The sequence below is a fragment of the Cinclus cinclus genome, chromosome 5 (assembly GCF_963662255.1).
Source record: "Cinclus cinclus chromosome 5, bCinCin1.1, whole genome shotgun sequence".
Taxonomy (NCBI): domain Eukaryota; kingdom Metazoa; phylum Chordata; class Aves; order Passeriformes; family Cinclidae; genus Cinclus; species Cinclus cinclus.
Window position 1 is genome coordinate 5805569 of NC_085050.1, and position 26104 is coordinate 5831672.

The 26104-nt window shown below is 43.5% G+C and overlaps 1 protein-coding gene across 1 annotated transcript in view; it reads left to right on the top strand.

The window, feature by feature from the left end:
- POLR1A (RNA polymerase I subunit A) overlaps positions 1-6143 on the top strand; it is a 28521-nt gene extending 22378 nt beyond the window's left edge. Inside the window, exons 30-35 of the mRNA XM_062493314.1 lie at positions 195-321; positions 394-395; positions 1088-1288; positions 2040-2157; positions 3357-3521; positions 6005-6143. Of these exons, the coding sequence (XP_062349298.1) occupies positions 195-321; positions 394-395; positions 1088-1288; positions 2040-2157; positions 3357-3521; positions 6005-6105 (714 nt within the window). The 3' untranslated portion in view covers positions 6106-6143. The remainder of the gene's footprint in view (positions 1-194; positions 322-393; positions 396-1087; positions 1289-2039; positions 2158-3356; positions 3522-6004) is intronic.
- Positions 6144-26104: the final 19961 nt, after the last annotated feature.

The following is a 26104-nucleotide window of genomic DNA, read 5'->3' on the forward strand; positions in this document are numbered from 1 at the left end:
TGGTAAGATTATAAAGAAATAAAGACTGAACTGAATCTGTTGTATTATTTTCCTTACAACAAAATTGCATTTTCTTTGTGCCGTAGGGGCAAAACCCTTGCTACTCAGCAGTGAAGAACATTCCAGAATTCAAGTGTGTGCTGTGGCTCTGTACAGGTTCTGGCTCAGATAAACACAGTGTAATTTCTTTGCAGGTTGATTATGAGAGCGAAGAAGAGAACGGGGAAGAAAATGCTAATGAGAATCTGGAAGATGAAGACGCTGAATCTGAAAAAGAAGGGGAGACTCCTGGTGCTGAAGAGGATCAGAACCGAGCAGAGGGTGAAGATTCTCAGCATCTCCCCTTTGTGTCTCAGACTAAAAAAGGGAAAGATCGATTGCTTCAGTCAGCAGAGGTGCGAGTGAGCGCTGTTGTGGAGAGCCACCCATCCATACAGGATTACACATTTGACACCAAAAATGAGCTTTGGTGTGAGGTAAGGTGGAACATCTGTGGGTGGTTGCACAGTGGTTGCATGTAGCAGCCATAAAAATGGATCTTTTCAGTGCAGTGCTGCTATTTTGTCTCAGCAGTACCATATGAATACAGAAAGTGGCACTACAAATGTATTTTTGATGTAATTTGTAATAATTCTTCATTTTCAGAGCACCTCGTGTAACTTTTTCTAAAAACAGTTCTTTGACAGGGTTATTATATTTTAATCTTTTAGTATATGATGGTCTGCTGTGTAGCCCTTGATGAATAAAAGTGATGGCTGTACTGTTGAAAAAAACGTAAGCATCTTAAAAAACTAATAAAAACCTCAACAGACGTGTGCCTGTCCCACTCCAAAAAAAAATAAAAGCCATCCCAAAAAGCTGTCCTTTTAAGTTCAGAGACCTCAAAAGCAATGTGGATGAACAGTCCTGGGATGGGGACTTCACATTACCATCATTCAGCTCTAATTCCAGTCAGACATTTATGTTCCGTAACACACAACAAGGGTAATTCCACTTGTCTGCTTTTTTTGCTTGAAAAGAAGTGTGCTGGTTATTGAGCCTGGTGTTCAAGCCTCCTTACACTGTGTTGTTTTTTTTTTCCCATTAGGTTTCCTTGGCATTGCCACTGACCAAGGTGTACTTTGACCTCTCCTCCCTGCTGGCATCCCTGGCACGCAGCACAGTGATCCACGAGGTGAAGGGCATCACACGCTGCCTGCTGAATGAAAGTACCAACAAGGAGGGAGAGAAGGAATTTGTTCTCCAGACAGAAGGGATAAACCTGGCAGAGCTCTTCAAATACTCTGATGTGTGTGATCTAGTTCTAATCCCAGACTTCAATGATCTTTTGTGTTCTGGGGGAGATGGTAGATGATGGATGTCATTTCAATTTCTCAGGGGTGATGTATGGCCTTTTCAGCTCTTGAACTGTCTTTCTTCTCTTTTTATCCCCAGATGTGTTCAGAGCTCAGCAGAGCCTTTTCTCAAGGGCAGTTTGCAAATCAGTGTTTGTGCAGCCGCCAGGGCCTAATGACAGATGATTTCACACCATTCTTCTCTCTCATGTCTCTCTAAATGTTACTTGAGGGAGTTCTTCCATCTCAATGAATTGCAGCGCTGGGAGATGAATAGTTCTGTTATCTCATCTAGCCCATAGCTCTCCAAATACAGGATTGTTTTAAGATGCATCTTCTCTTTTGCTGAAAGTTCTGGCTGTCTGAAATACACTGGGCATTGCATTGTGTTGTTTGGAAGACTATAACATGTTTTGCTAGTGTATTTTGCTAGCTTGTTTTTTGTGATTTCAGTTGATTTTTCTCCTGTGGTGAACTTTTAACTCCAGTGCTCCTAGTCATGTATTTAATGCTGCTTAACTCAAAGCCTCAGAATAATTTTTGTCTCTGTGTGACTCTGAGCTGCTCCCTAGATGTTCTGTAACTGTTGGTGCTGCTTGAGCTCATGAAAAATGGAGGAAAGATCTATCTTAGCTTGGTTTAAGTTATTTAGAAATACAGAGCAGCTATTGTTCTTATTTGTATCTCTGTTTTTTCTGCTTTCAGATTTTGGACCTGAACAGACTTTATTGCAATGATATCCATGCCATGGCTAAGAATTATGGAATTGAATCAGCCCTGAGGGTGATTATAAAGGAAATAAAAGATGTATTTGCTGTATATGGTAGGATTTATTTGTATTTTCATAATCTTTAATACCATTAAGATAGGAAAATGCAGCCACATGGTTTCAGTTACGGTTTTGCATGATCTTTTCATTTATGTGCCTGTTTCAAGGTTGCAGGTTTTCATTGTTTTAATGATTTTAGAGTCTTCTGTGAACACCTTGTTAGTTAATTGTTAGGTTTCTTTTAATCAGTAGAAAATAGGTGAGGTTGAATTTATTCCCCCTTCACAGAGTTCTTCCATTCTGGTATATTTTTTGCAAGCTTCAAGTTTCAGAGCAATTAATTATTAATCTCTGAGGAAGCCAACTGTTAGACTTGTACAGTGGCCCTGAGAATAGGATCAATCTTTCCTCACTTTGCCTTTTTAATGATGGGAATCTAGGCTCCTGAGTTTTTATATCTTTCCTAAAATAGCCTCACTGCATTGCCTGAATGTTCTTCTCTTAGAGAGATGTTTCAGAGAGCCCAGCCTGAGTAGGCTGCATGACTTCATAGTCACTCACTCACTGGAGTGGAGTCTTGCTATGAAATAAAGTAGTGAAAATAGGGAAGATTAATACAGTGGGAATTTTAGCAAGCAGTTAGATCAAACAGAATTGCTAGCTGGCAGCCCAGAATGGTCTGACCTTCAAGTTGTTCAAGAACTGCTCAGTAAATGTTGACAGAGCTGTTAATGACCCCCACTACATTGAGTCCACAAGTGTTTTTTTAGGAATAAGTGAGGTTTTTAGTCTGAACCAGGTTTTCTGTGAATGCATGATCCCATGCACCAGGGATATCAGAACCTTTCTGACTCTGGGGCCCAGCTAATTCAGGCCACCAGGTGAGAGGCAAGAGCTCTGTCCCTCCCAGATGGATGGATGTGTGGTCCCCTTCTGTGGAAACAAGGATGGTGCAAACATTTGCTGATTTTATGTAGAGAAACTCTGTTGCCTTACAGCATTCTTGACATTGCAGTTTCCCATTCTTTTCATTTCAATGTGGAGAGATACTGTTTTGTGTTAGAGTGAGGTCTGCCTCTCTAGGATATTTGAGGGGAGCAATTAAGCCAGAGAGACAATGCTAGAAGAGTGTAATAGAGATGTTCTCCAAGCTGGTTGGATTCAAGGGGTTTGTTTTAGACCTGATTTGTTTAAAAAGCCCCACAGACTTAGCCCTTGAATGCTCTGATGATTGGCCTTTCTTTTGTTTTAAGGAATTGTGGTAGACCCTCGACACCTTTCACTTGTGGCAGATTACATGTGTTTTGAAGGAATTTATAAACCACTGAATCGCATTGGAATTCAGTCCAGCTCCTCCCCTCTGCAACAGATGACGTTTGAAACCAGCTACAAATTCTTGAAGGAAGCAACAATGATGGGTAAATTGTTTACTTTGAGATCGCTTGCTGCAGCATTTCACGCATTTCATGTGCTCAGTTTTTGTTTGCTTTCCAGTATTTTGAGTAATGCAAAATTGCATTAGACAAAAATGCCAGAAGCAGAAGTTTTAATTAAGCCCTTGCCTAGGAAAATGTTCCAGATGTTTTTAGTAAAATTCTGTCAGCTTAAATAAAGCCAGCTCCCACATGTAATTTGTGGGGTCTGTAACTACTTTCTGTAAGAATTAGATAGGCACTTCTACAACAAACCTTAAGGTTGTTAAGATTTGTTACAGCTAAGCTTTATAACAGACTACTAAATCTGCCTTTTTCTGTCTCTACCACTAAAATTGTCTTTTCTGCTTTGTTTTTGTGCCTACATTATAACTTCTATATCTTTTCCAGCCTTGCTGTCCAGCATTTTATTTTGAGAACAGACCTCCTGGCTGTTACTTTGACTGAGCACTTTATATGTGCTTTTTTTCCCCTCAAACACAAAGAGTCACTCATGTGTCTAATGGTAGGTTTCTGGTGCCATTTGAGATTCCCAAGAGTATCCTTCTGCCCTCTAGTTGCCTCTCTGGAAGGTGTAGAGATCACATGGCTGTGTGGATTATTTAGGACGTTTGGAGCAGCACTAGCCATCTACATTTAAGGCCTTCTGTCCAAAAAGCCCTTGTGCTTCAAGTCTGTCATTTGACAGCTTTTGTGATCTCAGCCTTTTGATACTAATTACATCTCCCTTTTGCAAATAAACCTGGTTTCTGTCACTTGCCACTCAGATGCTTGCTTTGCAGATGCTGCTGTGCTGTGTCATTCCAGTTAGAAATGGGGAGAGCTCTCAACAGGATCTCTTCAGCTCTTAACCTGCCTTACACTCATACCAGAAATACTTCTGTCACTGAATTCGTTTTTGCTAATGCTGTTTTATACCTTTCCTGAGAAGAAAGATTGAGTTTTAATGAATAGCATTGGTTACAATTGACATAATTAATCTGAAAATCATGAAGGAAAATTGTAAATCCAGGGTGAAATTAAAGAGAAGAGGATGTTTCTCACTCATTTCACTCTCTGGATTTATGTTGTATCACATACTGACTTGGAAATGAAATCAGAGGAGGTTTCTGCCAAGTGAAATGTAATGTATGGATAATATTATGAATAAAGCCCTTCAGTGCATGCTGACAGAAGGGCACGGTGGCTCGGCAGGAACTGCACTGATTACAAGCAGAGGGAGTTAATGATTTCACCACGCTGGAAATCAAAGTCATAATGGGGATTGCAGCAGCCTGGATCTAATTTGCTTTAATGTAACTGATAACTTGACTGAACAGTTCAAGAGACACTGTGAGGGTGCCTGGGGCTGATGCCCTGAGCAGTAGGAAGGAAAGGAGGAGGTTTGTGAGGATGTTCCCAGCTGAGGGGAGCAGGGCTGGTGGAGCACAGGCTGCTCAGCAGGGCTCCTTGTGCAGGGAGCAAACTGCATCAGCAGTGAGATCCCCGGGCTGTTTGCTCAGAGAATGACTCTTTGTTAACATCACATGAGCAAACAGGGCAGCACTACTGTCCTGTTTAACCATCTAACAAAGGGGCTTTTTTTTTCTTCAGCTGACACACATTTAGGAGCAGCTATTTTAATTACCCAGCTGTGGCTGAGGTCAGAGCAGTGAGCACATACACAGTGCTGTGTAGGCTCATGCCCCCACCCTCTGACAGACAGAAAGTTCAGTACATTTTGCTCAGTAGAATAAAGATAACCAAACCTAGCAGCAATTTAACAATTTTATTTCCAATTTCCTACTGCTGTAATGATAAATTTTTGGCTTGCTGTAGTTAGGATGAACGAAAAACAGCCTGAATGCTTACAAAAACAGTGGAAGCAAAACAATCCCAGCCAGACATGTCATCTGGAGTGCTTCCAAATTTCTGTGACACTGTTTCGCTACAGTGAATAACCACAAAATCAGAGGAATTCATGGAATGTCTCTCCAGTGAAAAGTTATCTTCATATCTAGCCAGAAGGATTTAAAATACACATCAAAAGGATTCGTGCTAACAAAGGAAAAAGGCAGCAATGGCACGGGAATCTTTCTGGTTTTGCCTCACATGTATTTTTTAGTGGTCTATATAGCTACCAGGATGTGTTCACTGGAAGGTCAAATCTGTGTTCTCTTAGAATTCAGATTGTTTTGTCTTTCCATGTGGAATCAGGAGATTGTAGTAATATGTGGCCTAATTATTTGCTTGGACCAAAGATGGGGATGAGATAATAATTATTTTAGGAGGGGTAGGAAAAGTTCTGGACTCCTAACTCCCAGAAATCCCAATTCAGTGTGAACAGCAGGTGGCAGAACCTTTCTGAACCTGGGGGTGCTGAACCAGATGGCTTCTTGCACATAAACCAAAATGGTTTCTTTCCAGCACTGATCTTGGAGAAACCTTTGGGAACCTCCTAACAGGATTTTGTTTGAATTCCGTTGCAGGCGCCCACGATGAGCTGCGATCCCCTTCGGCCTGCCTGGTGGTTGGAAAAGTTGTCAAAGGAGGGACTGGCTTGTTTGATCTCAAGCAGCCCCTGACATAGTGTTTTGATGGTAACTTAAGGATCTGATTGAAATGTTCATCTGAGAGCTGCATGTGCTCTACAGCTATGCAATGAGGGCACGTGCTGTGTCTCCAGACAGCTTCCCTGTGCCAGTAGGTTTCTTTATCTGGATACCCAATGAGCCTTATCTATTTAATGAGTATAGGAGCTATCTTCTGATCCAAAGAAAATCTTATTTACTGTTCATCAATGTAAAAAATGAGGTTATTTGTTTACATAGAAAAGAATAAAATGCAGGAGTGTGTCTGGGTCTCAGGCTGTGCAGCAGTTCTGGAAGGCAGAGGTGAAAGCAGAATCCATTTATGCTGTCTGACTTCTGTGGGGCAGAATCCCATCAGGGTAGGTGGTACCAATTTCCATGTGGTCATTAACATGACAAATTTCCAGTACTGGAAATAGAGTTCCAAACTGGCAAGTGTACCTGGGCACTGCTGTGCTGAACCTCAACATTGCATTGGAGCATCTGTGCTTGAGACATTTTCTCTTTTGCTGCACTTGGGTGCACTGACATGAACTTGTATAAACTTTAGAGGATGCATTTTCCTATTCTGCTGCTTCATCTGTTCAGAAGGATGGGTCTGTGACACAGTTGTTAAATTTCTTTTAGCTGAAGAGTGGAATTCAGAATTTTTGCAGTTTCTATAGGCATTTTCCAATGCTCTTTTAACTTCTTTGGGTAGACCAGATCTCACCCAGTGAGAAACTCGGCTTTTGCTGAAGAATAATTCCTTAAATGCTGTAGGAGTGACTATGTGAAAGACTCCTCTAAGAATTACCAAAACAGAGATTGTAAACTATTTTTGCTTAAATATTCTGTCTCAAAGAGGATCTTTAATAATAAAGAAATTGCAAGTAAATACTTTTAATGCCCTATTATGTGGTTGTATTACCAAGGGGAGTACACTTGACTCTGATGGTGTTAAAATCATGTGGCCTGGGGCTGTTTGCCACTCCTCAGAAATCAGACTTATTTATATATTCTATTTTAATCAGGATGCACTGCACAAGTAGTTAAAAATTCTTTGGAGTTCGCTCACTACCATCTAGGCAAGTTTTCTAACAGATCTCAGTGCTTGATTCTTCTCCCTGGTACCTCTGCACCAGTGGGAGTGCCAGAGCAGAGGAGGGCCACTTCCAGTGGGGCTGCACTGAAGGGGATCAGATAGTGGGAGATATTGATTTAGGGTTGTGAAAGAGCCTCTGTGGAGTCTCCTGAGGGACTCTGTTCTGCCTCAGCCCCTTAGAACTGTGTCACATGTCCTGCCAATTGCACTGAAGCTTAACAAATGCGCAGGTGTCCAGTTTCACTTTGGAAATCTCTATGAAAGATTTCCTTGTGTTTTAGCACCTGCTTTGTAGTTCTCAAAAATGCCATTCAGCAAAGAATCATGAGAGACTTAGGTACAGTTTAGCAAAGAGATGGGAAAGAACTGAAGTACAAAAAAGGCTTTTACTTCCAGGTTACATCTGTACTGGTACAGAATGTTTGTTGAGGGGTCCCCAAGACAGTCCTGCAGTGAAGAGTGTCTCTGCTGCATTTCCTATCTGGAGATGTGGCATCCCTTGGTGCTCAAAACAGTTTGATCTAAATGACTCACTCATTCAAGTGAAGTGGTTAGTCCATGCTGTTTCCAGTAACACTGATGATTCTTTAGCTAGAGCTGTTTGGAAAATGGGCTCAGGCTATGGCAGGATGGTCTAACTTTCCCTTTCAATGTTGAGTTGTCTTTAAAATACTGGCATAGACCAGGATCCAAAACCTGATTCTGATTGTACTGAAAGAATTGGCGCTGTAAGAAAATCTCAAACACGGTATCTTAGATAGAAAAAGGAAGTAGGAGGCTGTCTCTGTTCATGGACAAAAATTATAGGGGAGAAACAGATGAGAGGCCATATCTCCAAGGCTGGAGAAAGGTACTTATTTTGGCATATAAATTAGTTATTTTATGCTGTGAAGGAGAAGCAGCTGAGGTAGCAATTGCTCCTAATCCCTGCTGTGAGCAGGTTGGCTTGGGGATCATCTAAACTGCCCTTTCTGAGAAAGGAATTTCAGTTTGCTTAGAATTAATGGGTGTGTAGAAAACAGCTAGAAAAAAGTCCTGCTTCATGTGGTTAGAAAACTTTCTTTTCACATCCCATGACCCTCTCTGCATCTAGATCTTTCTGTTTAAAGTGTCTGTTTTGCTCCTTGCACTCATTGCTCTCGCTGTACAAAAAGTACAGTGCTTTTTGAGGAAGTGTGAGCTGCCTACCCCCAAACACAGTGTGGAAACAAGCTGCAGTAATGGGTGGGGCTTTTGCTGCTTTGTGATTATTTGCAACAAGAGTTGCTTTTGACATAACCCTAAAAAATGAATGGTAGATGTGATTTTGTAGGGAGGAGGAGATGATGATTGAAAAGTTGGAAGAAGGGAACCATCCCTTCTCTCAGCTGTCTGGTACACTTCAGGGTGGCAGGATATCCTGATGCTGTGAAAACATGGGAGGAATGAGAGAAGAAAAAGTAACTTCCAAATTTTCTCCCTTTATATCCATTAATAATAGTGATCAATCTGTCTGAAAAACTAAGGGGTAAAAGCTTGACTGAATGTGCACTCCAGGGATGGGCTGGTGAGTGTATGAAGATATGAAAGCTGGGGAAGAGGATTTTGGAAAGCTGTAATTAGGAGAACTTTGAGTTAGCCAGAAAGAGGAAGCAGTGATCCTCATCTGGTCCCATGTGCCTTGTCAAGCAGGGTATAAGCTGGGGGTTCTGTCCTGCTTGTACAGATGTGCTTGTGTGTCCTATGAAGACAGTCTGAGAGAGCTGGGGCTGTTAGTCTGTAGAGGAGGTAGCTCTGGGGAGAGCTTATAGCAGCTTTCCAATAATTAAGAGGGGCTATAAATTAGGGAGGATGATGTTTTACGTGGGCAAATAGAGATGGGATAAGCGGGCACAGTTTTAAACTAAAAGAGATTTACATTAAATGTAAGGGAGAAATTCCCTGTGAAGGTGGTGAGACACTGGACCAGGCTGTCCAGAGAAGCTGTGGTTGCCCCGTGCCTGGAAATGCTCAAGGCCAGGCTGGATGGGGCTCTGAGCAACCTGGTCTAGTGGAAGGTGTCCCTGCCCATGACAAAGGGTTGGAGTGACATTTTAAGGTTCCTTCCAGCACAGTTCTGTGGTTCACACCCACTTGCTGATGCAGATTTAATACCTTTAAGACAGAGATAACAGATGTTTTCAGTTGTTGGTAACAGTTGTTGGCTTCTATTTGTTCAGGAGTTGGAATGCAAGTTCAAGTCCAGAAAATCAAAATAGAAGGCTTGTTTCTCACAGTAAATGATAAAAAAAATCCTAATTTGGGCAATGAGATGGATACAAATAGAAAATAGTTCTCCTTTCATCTGAGAAGCAAAGCTAAATATTAGAAGACGGAGCAGAAAAGTTTGTTTTCCCAGTTCACTGATTCCCATGTTGCTATGCTTGTGTATGTAGGCAAGTTACCAGGCAGTGGCCACAACACAGCTTCCAGAGATCTTTAATCACTCAGAGCCTTTCTGGACAAACCACTTAAAGCTTGCCAGTAAGTGCTGAAATCTGGAAGCAGCCTCATCTGCTGAGGAATTTGCAAGTGGGAGAGCATGTGGCACCTCAGGGATGCTTCCCACAAGGTCAGACTGTGGTGACCAGGCTGTGCTCCAGAACGTGGCTGGCAGCAGCAGGAGGAAGCCAGAGCAAAAATCTTTCTCTGGAATTAGGTCAGATGGGAAAACTTGTGAGTACTGCCTCTAAGGGCTGAGATCCACAAAGTGTTTGGAAGGTTTTGGTGCTGAATGTGGCAGTCTTGATCTTTGGGGTGGGTGTGAAGTTGTGAAGATGACTGCTGTGGAATGGGGGAGATTGAGCTCTGCTTCCCACAGCTTCCTGCATGGCACCCAACTCCCTCAGCCAGAGGGGAACAGCAGCAACTTTGTGCATCATCAGTCCCCGCTTTGCTGTTTTACATAGTATGGATGATGCTTCAACCTGAAGACCCCTGAGTTTTGCTTTGTTTTTATGGATAATACAACTAAAAGAGAGCAAAGGTGAGTTCTGTGACAGTGCACCCAGGGAAGAGGCAGTGCCCATGAGCCCAGGCAGTCCCTGAGGACACAGGAGCCCTGCTCTGTGCACTGTGCACTGCACTCTCTGCAGTGCCCTGAGGGGCTTCAAACCCCCCCTCCCGAGTGCACTTAGCACCAGGACAGGAAAATTTCAATTTTCTTGCTCCAAAATTCCTTGCTGCTGCTGGAAATAACAGCCGTGCTCAGGGACAAGGGCAGAAGGAGGTCAGCTCCAGTCCCAGAGGAAGAGAGGGGAAGCTGGGGCTTTCTTGAAGACCAGAGAAACCTTTCTCCTTATGTTTGTGCAGCCTCATCCAGAAGGGCAGAGAGAAATCCTGCCTCAAAACAGTATTGCAATTAGGTCTTTTCCAGGATTTCAGGTATTTTCCTGTGATGAGAAAGACAGGGGTTGTAAGTCTTCAGGGAAAAGAGAGTGATGAAGCCATGTGAGCACTGTAACTCCCCTGTGAGGCAACCCCCCAGCTCCTTCAGCATTGCCTTTCTACATCAATTCTGATTTACAGTGCAGTACAGGTTTAATGAGCCTGGAGATGCTCTCAGTGGGAATTGAACACCAGTACTGCTCTACCCAATCCTGGATGCTGAGCTGGAGATCCACGGGGTGCAGTGGGGTGCTCAGAGGGCTGTAGGGGGGGAAATGAAGGTACCTACAGAGCCCCATGGGCTGCAAGGTTAAAGGGCAGCTGGGCAGCGTTTTTCAGAATGTAAAATTGATCAGGGAGACATCATTAGAGCATCCTCAATGGATGCCTGCACTGCTGAGCTGAGCTGTCAGCTCTGAGGTGTCAGAGCCACCCCACAGTCTGTTCCTGCTCCTTTTACAGCGGGTGCCACACAGCCAGGATTAAGCAAGCTACTCATTAATGATGTTTTACAGTTTCCTGGCTTAGATCCCTCAACAGAGCTGACTGTCCAAACTGCCCTGGAAAAGTTCTAGGTCTGATCACAGAGATGGAGAGGATGTAGAGCTGTTCCTGTTTTCCTAGTGCAGTGTGCCCTGCCAATGTTGGAAAGATAAATGATCCCCCTTGGTGGAGCTGCTTTGAGTCTGGTGGGGCTTGTGGCTTGGTCTGTAGTAACACTGCTGCTGTTGTTTGGGTTTTGGAGCCCTGCCTGGCACTGCAGACAGAATAACGAGTGATCAAGAAGTAACAGTGGAACAGTAATGCAAACTGCAATAAATACAGAGATGCATTATTAATGGGACATTAAAACCAAAAGGGCAAGTAGAGCAAATTGTATGCTGGCAAGCACAACAGCTCTGCAGAAAAATCCCACAGCTGTCCCTTGAAATAAATCAATGCTCTGTGCAACATTTCTATACAGGGTTCTTCTGGTTTCTGTTATACTCTATTTGTTCTGCCTGGGAGCCTGGGTTATTTCTGGAAGATGCAGAATTTGAGAGGCATTTTAGCCACAGTAGCCTCCTGAGTGTAAATAAGGTTACAAACCAGAGCAGTGCCCTCAGCCTGCCACAGAAATCAACCTTGGCTTAATGGATCTTTAATTTTGGGTTAAGCTATAGAAGTGGATTTTACAGGAGTGGAAAGACAGCAGAGTCTGAATTACTGCTTTTGCTAAGTTCAGACATGGGTTGGAGGCTGGACCCAGACTGATACCAAGAGGGGCAGCAGCAGGAAAGGCCCATTTCACCCCCTCTTTGCATAAACACCAGCACTGGGGACAAATGTATGTAATTTTACAGTAACTAAAGCTCAGACAGAAGCTTTTGGCTTTGCCTCATATTTTGCGGCTGGTCCAGAACTATGGGGAGGAAAGAGCTGCTGAAACAGCTCTTTTAAGGTGCTGATGCTTCTACACCTGTACCCACCATGCTGCAGATCGGCTCAGTTATCTCTGGTACAGCCAGATCATGACAAATTCATCTTTGTCCACCAGAAACAGATCATGCCCATGGATGTGCTCCAGATGAACAGGCCAGCAGCAACTGGGTGACACAAAGCACGTGGTGGGAGCACAGAGAGGATCTACCCCTTTACCTTCATACAGGGCTCTCATTGACCCAACTCTTGGCTACCAAGTGGCTTCAGGTCTCTCTGTTGGCCCCTTGAAGCCAAGTCCTCCCTAGTGCTTTTACAGTCTCTCTCTCAGCATTGCTTTTCACTTGCAGAGGTTCCATTAGGTATGGCTTTGGCTTGCACAAGCAGCTCTTGAAGCTTAATCTCCAGCCAGGTCAAACTTAACTGTGTCCATCTTAACTGCATTTCCCTGCTGTGTTTCTGGCTCCCCAGTTTCCTCAGAGCCTCACCCTTGCTTGGTGGTGATCATCCTTTCCAGAAGGCTATGACAGAGTTACTGCTCCTGTGGTTCATGTTGGCTTGTCCAAGTTGCTGGTGGGGCTGGTGCTCTGGGGAGGGGGAGCATTGTGCCCTGTGCTGCTGCCAGGGATGCAGGGGATGCACACAGGTCACTGCTGCCTTCCCCTTGTGCTGTCCAAAAACTTCCCCCCTCATCAATGCTGAAACCTGTCCCTCCCTTCCTTTGTGTCAAATTCAAGGAACTGAAATTAATTTGGGTTGTTCGGGTGTTGGTTTTTTTTCCTCTTTCCTGCCAACATCTGTCATGCCCAACTGTTTTCACACTAAGCTATTTATGAGAGTGAGTCTGCTCATTCATTTTGGGTATGAAATGGGAGACCTGCATGGAGAGTGAATAACTGGTGGCACATGCACCTGGTCAGGCCCTGGAGTTTAAAGCCAGGCTGGGATTCATCCATTGCAGCTAATCGCAGCATTACAGCCCCGGGGTTGTGCCACAGGGGTCTGTGTTTCCCAGGGCCCCTCTGACTGTGACTCTTAAGTTGGCAGCTGGGCTTAATTCCACACAGTCCTACAAAGCCATGCGAGGCAAATATTTTATCCTCCTGGGATTCATGGATATTCTTATAAGGAAATGTTTAAAACTAATCATAGAATCATTTAGGTTGGAAAAGACCTCCAAGCTCGAGTGGAACCCTTGACCTGTATTTTTTCTCAGCTTAAACTGATGGCTCCTGTGGTGGTAACAGTCATGAATTTATGTCATGTGGTGTTGGGGGAATTGTCTCAGAGTTTTAATTCCTTGAAAATATTTGGGATTTTTTTTTTATTTTTTGGAAGAAGTTCCATACTGTGATGATTATCATTAAGGATTTGAGCATAAGAACAGATCATTAAATGCAGAAAACAAAGTAAATGCCAAAGATGTTACCTTTAAGAAATAATTATGGTATCAGGTAGCCTCAGAATATGAATATCTGGGATCATTAATAATAAAAACAAGCAAATACCTAATTTAATTAGTAGTAAAGACCTTAGAAGATTGAAAAGGACACAGGTGAATGAACAAAAGAACTAATTATCTGAGTTCCTGATGAGCAAATTAGGAAACCTCTTTTCAATGGAAAGATGGAAATCCAGATACCATAAGGCTTTCAAGACACAGAAGATTAAACCATCAAGTGGGTTTGTAGCCATGGTATACCAGAGGCAGACTGTGTCCTGAGTCACTTTTGTGGCAAACAACCTCCTGCTGGCAGTTTTGACAAAAGAGGTTTTGCCACCCATTGCCTTCCTAAGCCACCCCACCCTGTCCACCATTCTTGTGGTTTGGTGGGAGCTGCCAGGAAGGTGCCTTTCCCAGGTAAGGTTTACTTTTTCCTGCTTGGAAAATCTGCTGCTAAAGATATGAATGGCACATGCTGGCCCATCATGGTGAAGAAGGTCAATGTCCACCCTCTTCAAACTCCCCTGCACTTGCTGGATGGGCCTGGCTCCACCCAGCCCCCAAAAAGTGGCCAGGCCTTTGTACCCAGTGTGAAATGAGAGAGTTAATTATTATTTTTTAGAACAAAACGGGAGACCCCGAGGTGAGATTTTACTGTCTGGGATAAATCAATACATGGAATTTGCTTTGGTAACATCAGAGAGGGCTGGTAGTCCAAACAGCTCTCCACAGCATTGTCCAGAGAGGGGACAGCAAAGGCTGGAGGACCCCAGCTGAGACATCCTGCATCCCCAGTGACCCTCAGCCCTGCTACTTCTGCACCTTCTTTAGTGTCCCCCTTGAAACATTTCTAGCTGCATCCCCATCCTTCCCACCACCTCTCACAGCATGTTACCCGTGACTCAGGCATCACCCTCAGTGGTGCCTGTCTCCCTTTTCTGGGCTGTGAGTCAACACATGCTGAGGATATCACAGATGTAAAACTGATTCGCCTGCTTTGGCCCTCACTGCTTTTCATTAATTAAACCCCCAAACCTCCACTCCTTTGTCAGAGTTGTCTGAAATTACCTCCTAGGCCTAAAATATGCCAGGACTGGGGACAGCACAGAGCTTGCAGAGGCTATTTTTGAAGATAAATCAAGCTTAAAAAAAATAGGGAAAGATGTGGTGAGGATTTGATACTGGCTTAACCCAGGCCTTAAGTGCCAGTGCTGATACAGGGCACAGCATGGGTGGTGCTCAGCAGAGAGGAGGAAGGGGAAGCTGAAAGGCAAGAAAGTACCTTTACAAAGTGCTTTCTGCTCTCACTTCCTCACTGCTGGTCTGGATCCTGATACAAGCAGCTGTGTTAATTTTTGTACATATCATATCATATCATATCATATCATATCATATCATATCATATATCATATCAATATTAGTTATTTATACATATATATGTACATTATTCAAGAATATTCTTTCAGTTGTGCTTTAGGCAGGATTTCACCCTGCTAAACACAGCTGCAGTGAGCAGGGAGTTGATCAGAGCCAGCCCAAATCCACCACCTTGCTTTGCAAGCAGTGTGTGCCAACCGAGCAGAGTAAAGGGCAGGAGGGCAACAGAGCTTCTTCCTCTCTTCCCTTCTGTGGAGGTGTGTACAGGACAGCAGCACCCCAGTGCTGCTCACTCTCACAGTGGCCATGAGATGTCCCCATGTGTGGCAGGCTTCCTTGGAGATGGGCTCCACAGTCTTAAATAAAAACCTACTCCTTCCCAGCACAGCTCATGAAAAAGAATCCTGGAATCATGGAAAGGTTTGGGTTGGAAGGGGCTGTTAAAGGTTACGTAGTCCAAACCACAATAAGCAGGGACATTCTCAACTAGATCAGGTTGCTCAGAGCCCTGTCCCACCTGACCTTGAATGTTTCCAAGGATAGGGCATCCACCACCCTTCTTGGCAACCTGCGGCAGAGTTTGACCACCTTCATTGTAAAAAATGTCTTCCTTTTATCTAATGCAAATTGACCCTCTTTAAGTTTAAAACTATTACCATTACCCCTTGTCCTATCAATGGGGACACTGCCAGTTGATGATATTAAATTATTGTATGCAAAGGTGACAACAAATTACAAATGAGCAGGCAGAATTTGGAGCTCTTCTCAGGAGCAGTCCCTAATTGCACAGAGCTAGCACTTTGCTTCCCCTTCCTATTCCAACCTGTTTACTTGCTCTACATCATGCTGTGCTCCCATGTTTTGCTCCAGGCAGCAGGTAGGAGAGATAGGAAGCAGCTGAGAATTTCTCCAGGGACACCTTATGGTTGGATTCTGCTAGGTGCCAGCTCTGAAACATCAGGCAGTTTGCACTCAGGCCTAGGAATATAGTGAGGACAATGATGGGCTATTTGTACTGCACCATGCTATTTTTAAAAGCCCTGCCCCTAAGCTGAGACACAAACCCTTCATTACGGCTCTTAGAATAGACTCACTGTCTTCTCATGGATCCTTCCTCTTTATAAAATTAGTTCTTTTTAAATTCTCAGTGTAGTCCCTTTTTGTTAGCAGATGCATAAGAGGTTATCTCCAAACTATGGTCTGAATGTATGTATGTGTGTACATATATGTACACCAATATACATATTTTTGATGTATCACTGCAACTTTTCATGAAAGATTGAGATGCAAATACTATTCCTGAGGAAATCAGAATAGAAGCATTGGACCCAGCAGTCCAGATTTAAACAAACTGTGCAGCTCTGAGCATGCATACAATTATGCACATACATACAAATAAACAAGTTTTCCCAGTAATGAAGAAGTTAATCACAATGATTTCTTTGCAATAACTGTATGCAAATAATTTTGAAATTTGCCTGAACACCTGTCAGTTCAATTGTTTTGACACTGTGTGCAACAAGGCAGTTTATTCATGGTGTCTTTGCAAGGCTGGGAATGAGCAGTTGTGAAGCACCTGAGACTGATGTCCTCATGGCACTGCACATGTGGATGCCTTTAAATACAGTTTGACTAAGGGGCAAAGGAGGAATTTCCTTGGAGAGACTAATACTGTGGCTTTTCTGGCTCTGCTAAGGATGGAAAAACAGATATTTGCATTGGAAAATACACATGTGAGTGATGAAGAGCTATGGAAAATGTGATTTATGATGAGGTTTAAATGTTGCAGCTGGAAAGTTTGGCTGGGGGTGCAGAACAAGTTGATCCAGCCACCAAGAGGGAAGAGATCAAAATCATCCAGAGTATTTTTCCCAAACACTTATTTGGCTGAGAATTCAAAATTACCGGTTCTGGGTTAATGCTTAATTATTGACTATCTATAAGGAAAGGCTCCTTCTCTGGTGTATCTGCATTCAATGGAGAAACACACACCTGAAAAATCATGCAAAATTTGACCTGTGATATTCTGGCTTCCATCCCCAATGCCAGATTTGATATGAAATACCCAGGCCAAGGCAGATGGGTTCACTGCGGCAGAAACCTCTCACTTCCCCTGCAGCTCATTCATACTTTGGCCCAAGTGTCAGGTGAATGATTTCCCAAATTCCCATTCCTCTCCCACACAGACTTTTTAAAGCTGCTGAGAACATGGAACTCGATCCTTGCCATCCTCCACCCCAGCAGCAGCAGGGCTCTCACCCAGACACTCTAGGCTTTGCCTTTCGAGGATGTTGGCAAGAAACAGCTTTGACTGCACTAAAGGAAACCATTTCTCACCCAGCAACCAGGAAACTGAATAAATCCTTGCCACAAGATCTGTCAGTGATGAAAATTCTGAAATTGTTTACAAAGAGATTAGGCAAGTTCATAGAGGGCAGGGCACTCAGAAGCTCTGGGGTCCACATGCCTTGTCACCTCAGCCCCTTCAGGAAATCCTTCCATCACTTATGGCCAAGGTCTGTGAAATAATAACAGAGAAAGGATCACCCTCTCCCTGCCCTAAGTGGCACTGTCAGAAAGTTATACTGGGCTATGGACATTATTGACTAGACCCAGTGTAGGTATTTTTCTGGGGTTGCCAGATGATGCCCTGTGCCTGAGCCTGAGTGTGTGGCTGTTTGAAGCCGTGGTGAGGAGACATCAGGTCAATTTTATCGTGGTATTTTACAATTGTTTGATACTGGCACAGTTAACTGTTTCAGGGCAATATCCTTTCACCCAATACACACCAACAAGAGTCTCCATTTTACAACACTGCTCATCTGCACAACAGATGAGTGTTGTCTGGTGTCAGGAAGCTGCTCCTGCCACACCCTAAGCAAGACAAATGCAGTCCCTGTGCCTTGCACCACCACAGATTTTTTATGTCGAGAGGTAGTTTCAATATTTTATCTCTTTTTAGTCTTTGGCCATTGACACTGGCAGTGTTGAAAGACAAAGAACTGTATCTTTGCTCAGTGATTTTGCTTCCAAAATTGCTACAGCTCTGGGGGAAGATGAGCTTTCAGAAGGATGTCTGTGCTGTGATGCACTGCCTTGGTCTCCCTTTCTGTTTCTGGGGAACGTCACCATGCTACAGACCCTTGTAGCCAGCCGTGGGGTTTTCCTGGTTTTCTAAGCCTGCCCCTTAAAGAATACTCTGATTTTACTTTGCCCCAGGGTTCAGTGCGGCCTGTTATTTCATTGATTTCTTTGTCCAGACTGCAGGGTTGGGAGATAAGAGCCCCAGAGTTTCTGCCCAGTGGTCCTCACAGCTTCTCTTTTCCATCACCTTCACCCCTTTCTGGCAGGTTTAGCTACTCAGAAATGCCATTGCCATAGTTAGCCCTAGCTTGAGCCAGCAGGTGGAACAAATGTTCACTCCCTTTCTTTCAGTCTGAACTATTATCCTTCCTATTTAGGTTTCATGGCTGGGGTGCTAAGTTATCCCTTGCAGTGGAGAGCTGAATTTAGAGTAAGCACTATGTGATGGTCCTCCCTGCCTCTGGATCCACCAGCACCCAGTGCAGTGCAAGTGATTCTGGAAGTGCTTTCCTCTACATCCCCTTCTTAAAAGCCATAGGGCTGCTTTAGTCTTCATGTGTGACCCTCACCAACTAAATGTGCCATCAGGCTGTTGGCAGTGTACAAAGCAGGGTGGTTCTTGCTTCAGCAAGTGTCCTGGTGGAGCCAGGTGAAGGCTGTGCAGAGTTACAGGCTGGTGCTAAGGCTGCTGGCAACACCTCTAGCAAGCCTCCCCTCAGAAAAAAGGAGACCAAATCCAGCCAGGCTGGAGTCTAAGACAGCATGGTGGAAAAAGCTGTGTTCAAATTCAGCTCATTAAATTTCCAGCACACGTGTATGCTCCAGCACAGCTGGGCTTAACAAAACCATAAATTTAGACCATCTGATATCTGACCATAAAAATGATCAATTTATGACTGACTGAATTATTTTGCCCTTTCATCCTATCTAGATTCTGATCTACATTAACTAAATCAGTCAGTGCAACTTTTCTAAACTGATTTTAAATTGACCTAATTAAAGCACTAAGAGTACATAATGGAGATATACTTAACCAAATTTAACCCTTCCTTAAATCAATTACACTAGAATTCAGTAATTTGCAGGCAGAAGCTAAAACAATTTAAGAAAGAGTTGAGACAGGTTAAGAACCCTTGTAGTGCAGCTACACTTAAGGCCTCAGAGGAATGGGGAACATGCTGGTGCAAACTACCCATGGCTATAGCTGCAAATATCATCTGAGCTTCCCATCTGAATTAGTCCAGATTCAGTTCACCCCATTTCTTCTGCTGCTCTTTCTTTACCATTAAAGTGGTCTTTAGCACTTTAATGAAGGGCTTGCTTTTCTCCCTAAAAGGAGAGAAGGAGTAAAAGTACATACCTTCACTTTTACCAACTTTTTGATAAAGTAAACATACCTTTTTTTTTATCAGCTTCAACTTTTTTATCACTTTAAGCAACGCTGCCATCCCTGACTAGTAATTGGTGTTGTTAAAAATAATCAGTAAAGTCAAAATTGTCATTACATGGCAGTGAGTGGGCTGGATGGGAGAGAGCCCTCCAAACCACCAAGACATCATTAATTAGGGTTTAATAAGTACATTTGCTGAGGGATGCATCTGAGTTACAGAAGATTAGGTTGAAGGGATTGGGAAATCCTTGTTGTGTTGCTCTACCCCTCTGGAACTGGTAACTCCACCACTCATCATCTCCTTGTTCCTTTGATGAACTGAATTCTTCTCCAACTGGTCCATAAAGGACCCAGTCCTCCAATTCTCTCCTGGCCTCTTTCCAGCCAAGTATCAACTCTCTCTTCCAGAAACCAGTGTAATAAAAACAACATAAAAATTGTTCATTAAAATAGAAGGACTACCAAGAGTTCAATAAAATAACAAAGAATAGAACCAGATCTGAGAGGGCACAAGTCATGCACCCGTAGTCCACAAGAATGTCTTGATTAGTTTGAGCTGAGTTAATTAACCATACTTAAGTATCCATTGTTCAATGTGTAAAAAGGATCTACTGACAAGGCAGAGGTTCTGCCGGGAAGAGGAGTCTTCTTCATTCCAACGACCACCGGAGGGCAAAGTACGACCCCTATCAACAGGCAGTGCCAGCGCAGACCCGACTGCAAAAGGGACACGTACAGCAGAAACAAGGGGTATAAAACCCAAAGGACTGAGAGAGGAAAGTGCGCGCCGTTGGTGGAACGCTAACTCCCGGCCGCCCAGCGCTGCTTTTGCTTGTTACCGCTTGCTTAATAAATTCCACTGGTTGATGTACAATTGGCTCTGAGTCAGTGTGTGTGACAAACACTTATAACACCAGGAAACTAAACATAAACCCAAATGAGAGTGAGAAGTAGAGAATCAAGCAAGCAAGTGGAGATAAAACCCTAGGAGAGATAGAAGCAGGCGATGAGTGAGGAGGAGATAGTCACCCCATACAAGGACACTGAACAGTCCCCAGAACTGAGTGGCTCACTGAGGAACCCCTATGTCACTCCATATGGACACAGAACAGACAAGTATCTGCTGCTGCTATGGGCAGGAAAGCACCTAGGCAGAAACCACAGCCAGCACAAGCCTGCAGACCATGCCTGTGGTGATGAACCAGTGGTAGGGCAGGCAGGTGCAGAGAGGAAACCTCATCCTTGTGAAACCCCGTGGGAAGAAGTTACTTGGGAGACCTCCATTAAGGGAGGATAAGAGTCAGCAGAGCCTTTTACAGACCCAGCACTCCTGGGGAGATGAGGGTATGTGTCTATTTGTGCTGTTACCAGAAGCAGTGCCAGGTCACTGCAGTCAGCTGAACAAGGACCTGATACAGAGAAAATAGGTTTTGGTGGAGGATTTTTTGTTTGTGAACAAAGGGAACTGAGGGATGAGAAGGTGACAGTCAGTCACTGCTGCTATGATAGTCCTAGAAATGCTGCCTAGGAAAGGGGGATTTAAGGAGCAAGGTGGTCGCTGCAAGTCTGGTTGCTCAATACACCTGGCTGGCAGCCAAAGCATGGAAGGAGAAAGTAAACACTTTCCGCTTCACCTACATGCTGCATCCATTGTACAGTGTGACACAGCAGGCAAGCTGAAGGCTAACAGAAGGCACTTGCAGAAAGCTGCTGGAAGCAGGGCCAGGCACACATGGTGGTCTGAGCAGAGCCAGGTGCACTGTGCAGGCTGGGAAGCAGAGTGATTAATGTAGGAGACACTCACATGGCAGTCAAACCAGCGGGGTGCTGCCAAGATGTGAGGAGAAAGTAAATCACATCAGGAAGGTAAGATTTTTTGTTCCACTTGTATACTGAAGACTCATCATACATTCTTCTAGTGCTTGCAGAGACAAAAAGTAGCTGTTCAGTCAAAACTGAACAACAGAGAGCTGCATGGGCCTGACCTGGCAGGTCTGAACAAAGAAAACTCTATACTTAAAGATCAGGCTTATTTCTGAATTATTTTTATTACCACAGAAGCCACAATAACTACTGGGGAACCACTGTATTTCATAAGAACCACCACTGATGCTTGGGGCTGCCACATTTTGCCCTCAAAATGGGGAACAGAGAAAGATCTGGCCACCTGTACAGAGAGCATCAGCTAAGTGTAAAACAATGACATGATTGTTGGTATTAGATGACAAACCTGTCTCTCGGCTAAGTCTTGTTGCACATATTTTTGGAAGTGTCATTTTAAGCAGACAGGCAGAGGAGCAAGGTGCTGTTTTGTCTCAATTTGCTACAGGATGGCTGGAGAAATGTCACTTAAAGGGATATATGCAATACCATTTTTAGTGTGTTACTGATGATAAAAGGGTCATAAAATTTTTAAGCTTTTTTTTTTTTTTTTCCCTTAGGTGACCTTTGTTTAATGAAAGTGAATGGCAGATTTACTGCAAAACAAATTGTAGTCATTAGAAGTTAAAGAAAACCGAGTTGTTGCTCTCAGGTGCTACAACAAGACCTATACCAACAGCCGTCATTTTTACCCAGCCCTTCTGGGAGGTTATGAAGCTGGTGCTGAGAAGTTTTCATGGTCTGAAACTTCTGGGACTTTAATGCAAGTTCTCTTTGTCCCAGCTTTATTGTCAGTGAAGATGGGATGACATAAGCAATGTCAAACTGTGCCATTTGTGAGGACAGGAAGAACCAATGGTGCTTACATTGAGTTAGTTTGTATCTTCACCAGACCCTTTATAGGGGTTTCTGCTGTATTAAAACTCCACTTTTTTTGGTAGGGTTAAGTAAAGGTGGCTGGTAAGTAAACTGAGCTCTGTCTTCTTACCACTAATTAAATAGTAGCAATATTGATTGAAAGAAAGCCAAATACTTCATTTTCCAAGAGTCATCCACCTTACTCTTCATATCTTTCACCAGAAGCAAGAAACACCTTCCCCAACACAAGGTAAGTGATCAGCAGTATATTGATATGAATGTAATTACTAGAGAATACATTACTTTATGAGTGACACTGATAACTTTAACCTGATTTAAATAGCTGTATTCTATGGCTTTTCTGTGTGGTTTGCAAACTGGTGACTCCCTATGAACTTGGATCAATTTTTACATCTCTGCTTGCTGCTGCTGCTGAAGAAAAGCTGTGATGAGGCGACTCACTGCCACAGTCGTGCATGAGCCATCTAAAACATCACATTTTTCATCTCCAGTTCTGCAGATCCTTGTTCCTCTTTTTCCTGTAATGACTAATTAAATTAGCGCTTTTTTTTTTTTTTTCAGTTTTCTTTTCCACTCTAGTCTTTTAATTCTGTTCAGCCTTGCTCAAGACTTAGGACAAAGTCTGTGTATCTGTTTGCCTGACCTTGTTTATCTGAAATTTGATGCTGGTTTCACTTGAGGTTTATCTGACTCAGCCTCCGGGCCTCCCACAGTGATGTGGATATTTGAGCCAGGCGTTCTGGGCTTCCTTTGGCAGCAGCCAAGAGAAATAGGCATGTTTAAGGTGGGATTGACTGTCCTTCATGTAGCAAGGTTTGCAGCAGGGTGATAAGACCCCACACTATTACTAGGATCCCCACAATCATATGTGTTGCATCAAACATCTCCTAAAATCAAGGGGGACATTTGTAATGAATTTTATAATGTCTTTTCATTACTGGCTGTGGAAAACATGTTTGTCAACATAACCACATCGAGTTCAGTCTGCTGGGGGACAGCAAATGTTCTGGGAGCATGTCCCACCAGTATTTCACTCAAAATAAGTCACAGAAAACATCTTTTTGTTTAAAGCCTGAGCCTGGCCCCTATGGCCACAGTGGTGGTGAATGTCTTTAGTGCTTGCTGTTTGTTATGGAAGAGAAAATTAGGATAAAAAGCAATTCTGGATTTCCCCTGAAACCACTTCACCCTTGTGCTTGTTAAAGCATTGCTTTCTCTCTAATGCCCTTAAACTAGTAAACTTCAGAACGGCAAGTATTTAATAGTAACATAAGTGCACTTCCATTTGGGCAGGGAAATAAACTATAATGATGTCAGGATGTTTATACTAAAATATTTGTGGCTTTTCCTGGTAGGATGCCTCTGTGAAAGAAAACCTCATGCAAACAGAAAAGTTCATTCTCCTAATTAAAGCAGTAATAATCTTTACAAGGAATTATTAACACCAAAGGCCAGGCTGACATTCCTGAAGTCCTACTGACAAAGCTTGTTGCCTGTTGCCTTGCTTTCAGCTGTGCCAGAAAGCCTCCTGACAAGTGAACTGGAAGTGCTTTCAGAGGCACAACTGCAGTGTCATTCAGCCGCTCTGGTGCCTGTTGTGCTGCGGTACTGGCACCACCACGGTGATGCTGCCATGCCTTAGCTCTGCTCTGCTTCAAGTGTTATACCTTTTGTAGGCCTAGGGTGGTGTTTTCTTTATAAAAACTAACTTTAGGCCTAAGAAAAGGATCACTGGTCTCTAATCAGAGGAAAGAAAAAAGTCTGTAAAAGTGCATTTTAGCAATGAGTATCTCTTCCACATTAATATTTCCCACATGTTTTGGAAAGGCTTCTCTTTTTCTGCCATTCTCAGCAAACAGATTCCAGGCCAGTTAAAGTCTCAGTTCAAAATAAAAAAGGCTTGGGTTGATCTTGGGTTGCCAAGGAAATTTCTTGGCTCAGCTCAGAATGCCACAGAAGGAAGCACTGTGGGCACTGTCAGAGAGATGGGAATTGCTATTTGGATAGAAGGGATAATGGGCAAAAAGGGAATATAGCAGGGAAACAGCAATGCTGGTGGAGGGGATGATGCTGCTACACTGCTGGGGGAAAAGTAAAAGCCCTGGTCCCTCTCTCACATTGGGTGCTGCAATGCAGGGCAGGCATGGGCAGCCCTTGGGGTGCATTACAAGAGACTCTGTGACATCCTTCTGTCTCTACAAGGCAGAGAGCTCTCAGCAAAGCAAGGCAATGTGAATGCTGCCACGTTCACCTGCTCCAGAGTACATCAGTCCATCCTAAGTATTCCCCATGTCCCTGTAGAACTGGTGTCCTGTAGCTGTCAGCTCATGGAGATCACATGTGTTACTATCAAGGCTTAAAAACAGTATTCAAGAGATGTGAATGACAGCTTTTTTTCTCATAAAAAACAATGCAAAAAAACCAAAATGTGTTTCTGCTTGTGTTTTAAAACACAGAATGCTTCCCACCAATTATTTTGATGATTTCTCACTCAACCCATCCTCGAAAGCAAAGACTAAACCTGCAGTATTTTCTCTTGGTCTGACCACAGAGCTATATTTGTATTGCTGCTTCACTGAGGCAGCATCTAAACACCCAGGACCTCACAGCCTTTAGCCACAATCTCTCAGCAACAAACCTTGCAGCAAAGTGTTCAAAAACAACACACATTCCAAAGGTGTTTCTTTTTTTTTTTTTAAACAGAAATAAAAACAAAAGGGAACCAAAAATAGAAAGAACAGACAATGCAAATTTAAGTCAAAGTAAAAATATACTTTTTGGAACATCCAAAGCATGGAGGTCCAAAGGTGCCTCCAAGCAATCCTGCAACTGGGTTTTCACATTACATGCTTTTGCAGGAAGGATTCTTCATAAATCTATTACAGTATCAAAACCACATCAGTCTGCTTCTCCATCTGAAATGCCACATCTTAAGCAAGTCATTTGGCAGCAGTGGGAAGGGTAAAACTGGCACGTGTTGGCTCAAGGCACTTGGTTTTGAACTGGCTCACCAGCCTAGCTGGCAAACAACACTCCTCTCAGCTTTCAGGGCTGATTTATCCTGGCGCAAGCAGAACTCTGGCACAGTGTCATTAGTGATTGAGTGTGATTTAACATTTGTACATTTCTAGGAGGAGCAGTTTCATTTCTGCTCCCAGGATATCTTCCACATGCAGAAAATATTGGTGGTCTTACTGCAGCAGAGAGGATGGTAGGTGAGTCCACCCTCCAAAGGGAGATCCTAGAAGCACTGCTGAGCCCCCAGTGCTAAATGCACACCTTGCCTCCTACCTCTATTTTTAGGGCAAGACATGGACACCCGCTGGTCCTTGCTGTAACACCTCTCCAGATTTACAGAGAAAAAGTGGACGGACGTTCTTTTCCTCAGAGATGTTGAACCAAAATAATCTGATTTAACAATGACTTGGAGTGGCCTGTGCTGATAAGTACAGCTCAAAAGCAAACCTGAGCCTGAGAATGGGGGAAAAGAAAAAAAAAAAGAAGATGATGGTTTGGACCTGTGCAGGAGATGATGTCATCATGTGCGATCTACACATCTGACCATATGATGGCAGACAGGTAGGTCCTAGACCACACTGCCCTTGCTGGGCTTGGCACAGGTGGGGAAATGGAGACATTTTCTTAAAGACTCAAATGGAGTCTTTGAGAAAATAGCCTTGTTTTTGGAGAAGAGGGGTCACTTATGGGATTTCTATGGCTGGTTATATGAGAAGTGCCCAGTGCAGCACCAATAACCCTATGCTCTTAGAGCTTGTGTCCTTCCTCTCTGGACACCAGAGAGCAGCCTCACATCTCCACAGTATGAACAGGACTGTTCTGATTTGTCCCTCACACAGTCTCCATTTTGCCTGTTCTTTTTCAAGCCCTTTAATTGTTTTGTCCTGCTCTGATTCCTATTATGGCACAGTAAAACTGTGTGCTGTGCAGAGAATGCTTTATTTAATTCGTTACGCAGCTCAGGAAGTAAAAGAAACTCTTCAATAACAGATCCTCAGCAGATCCTGAAAACCCTGC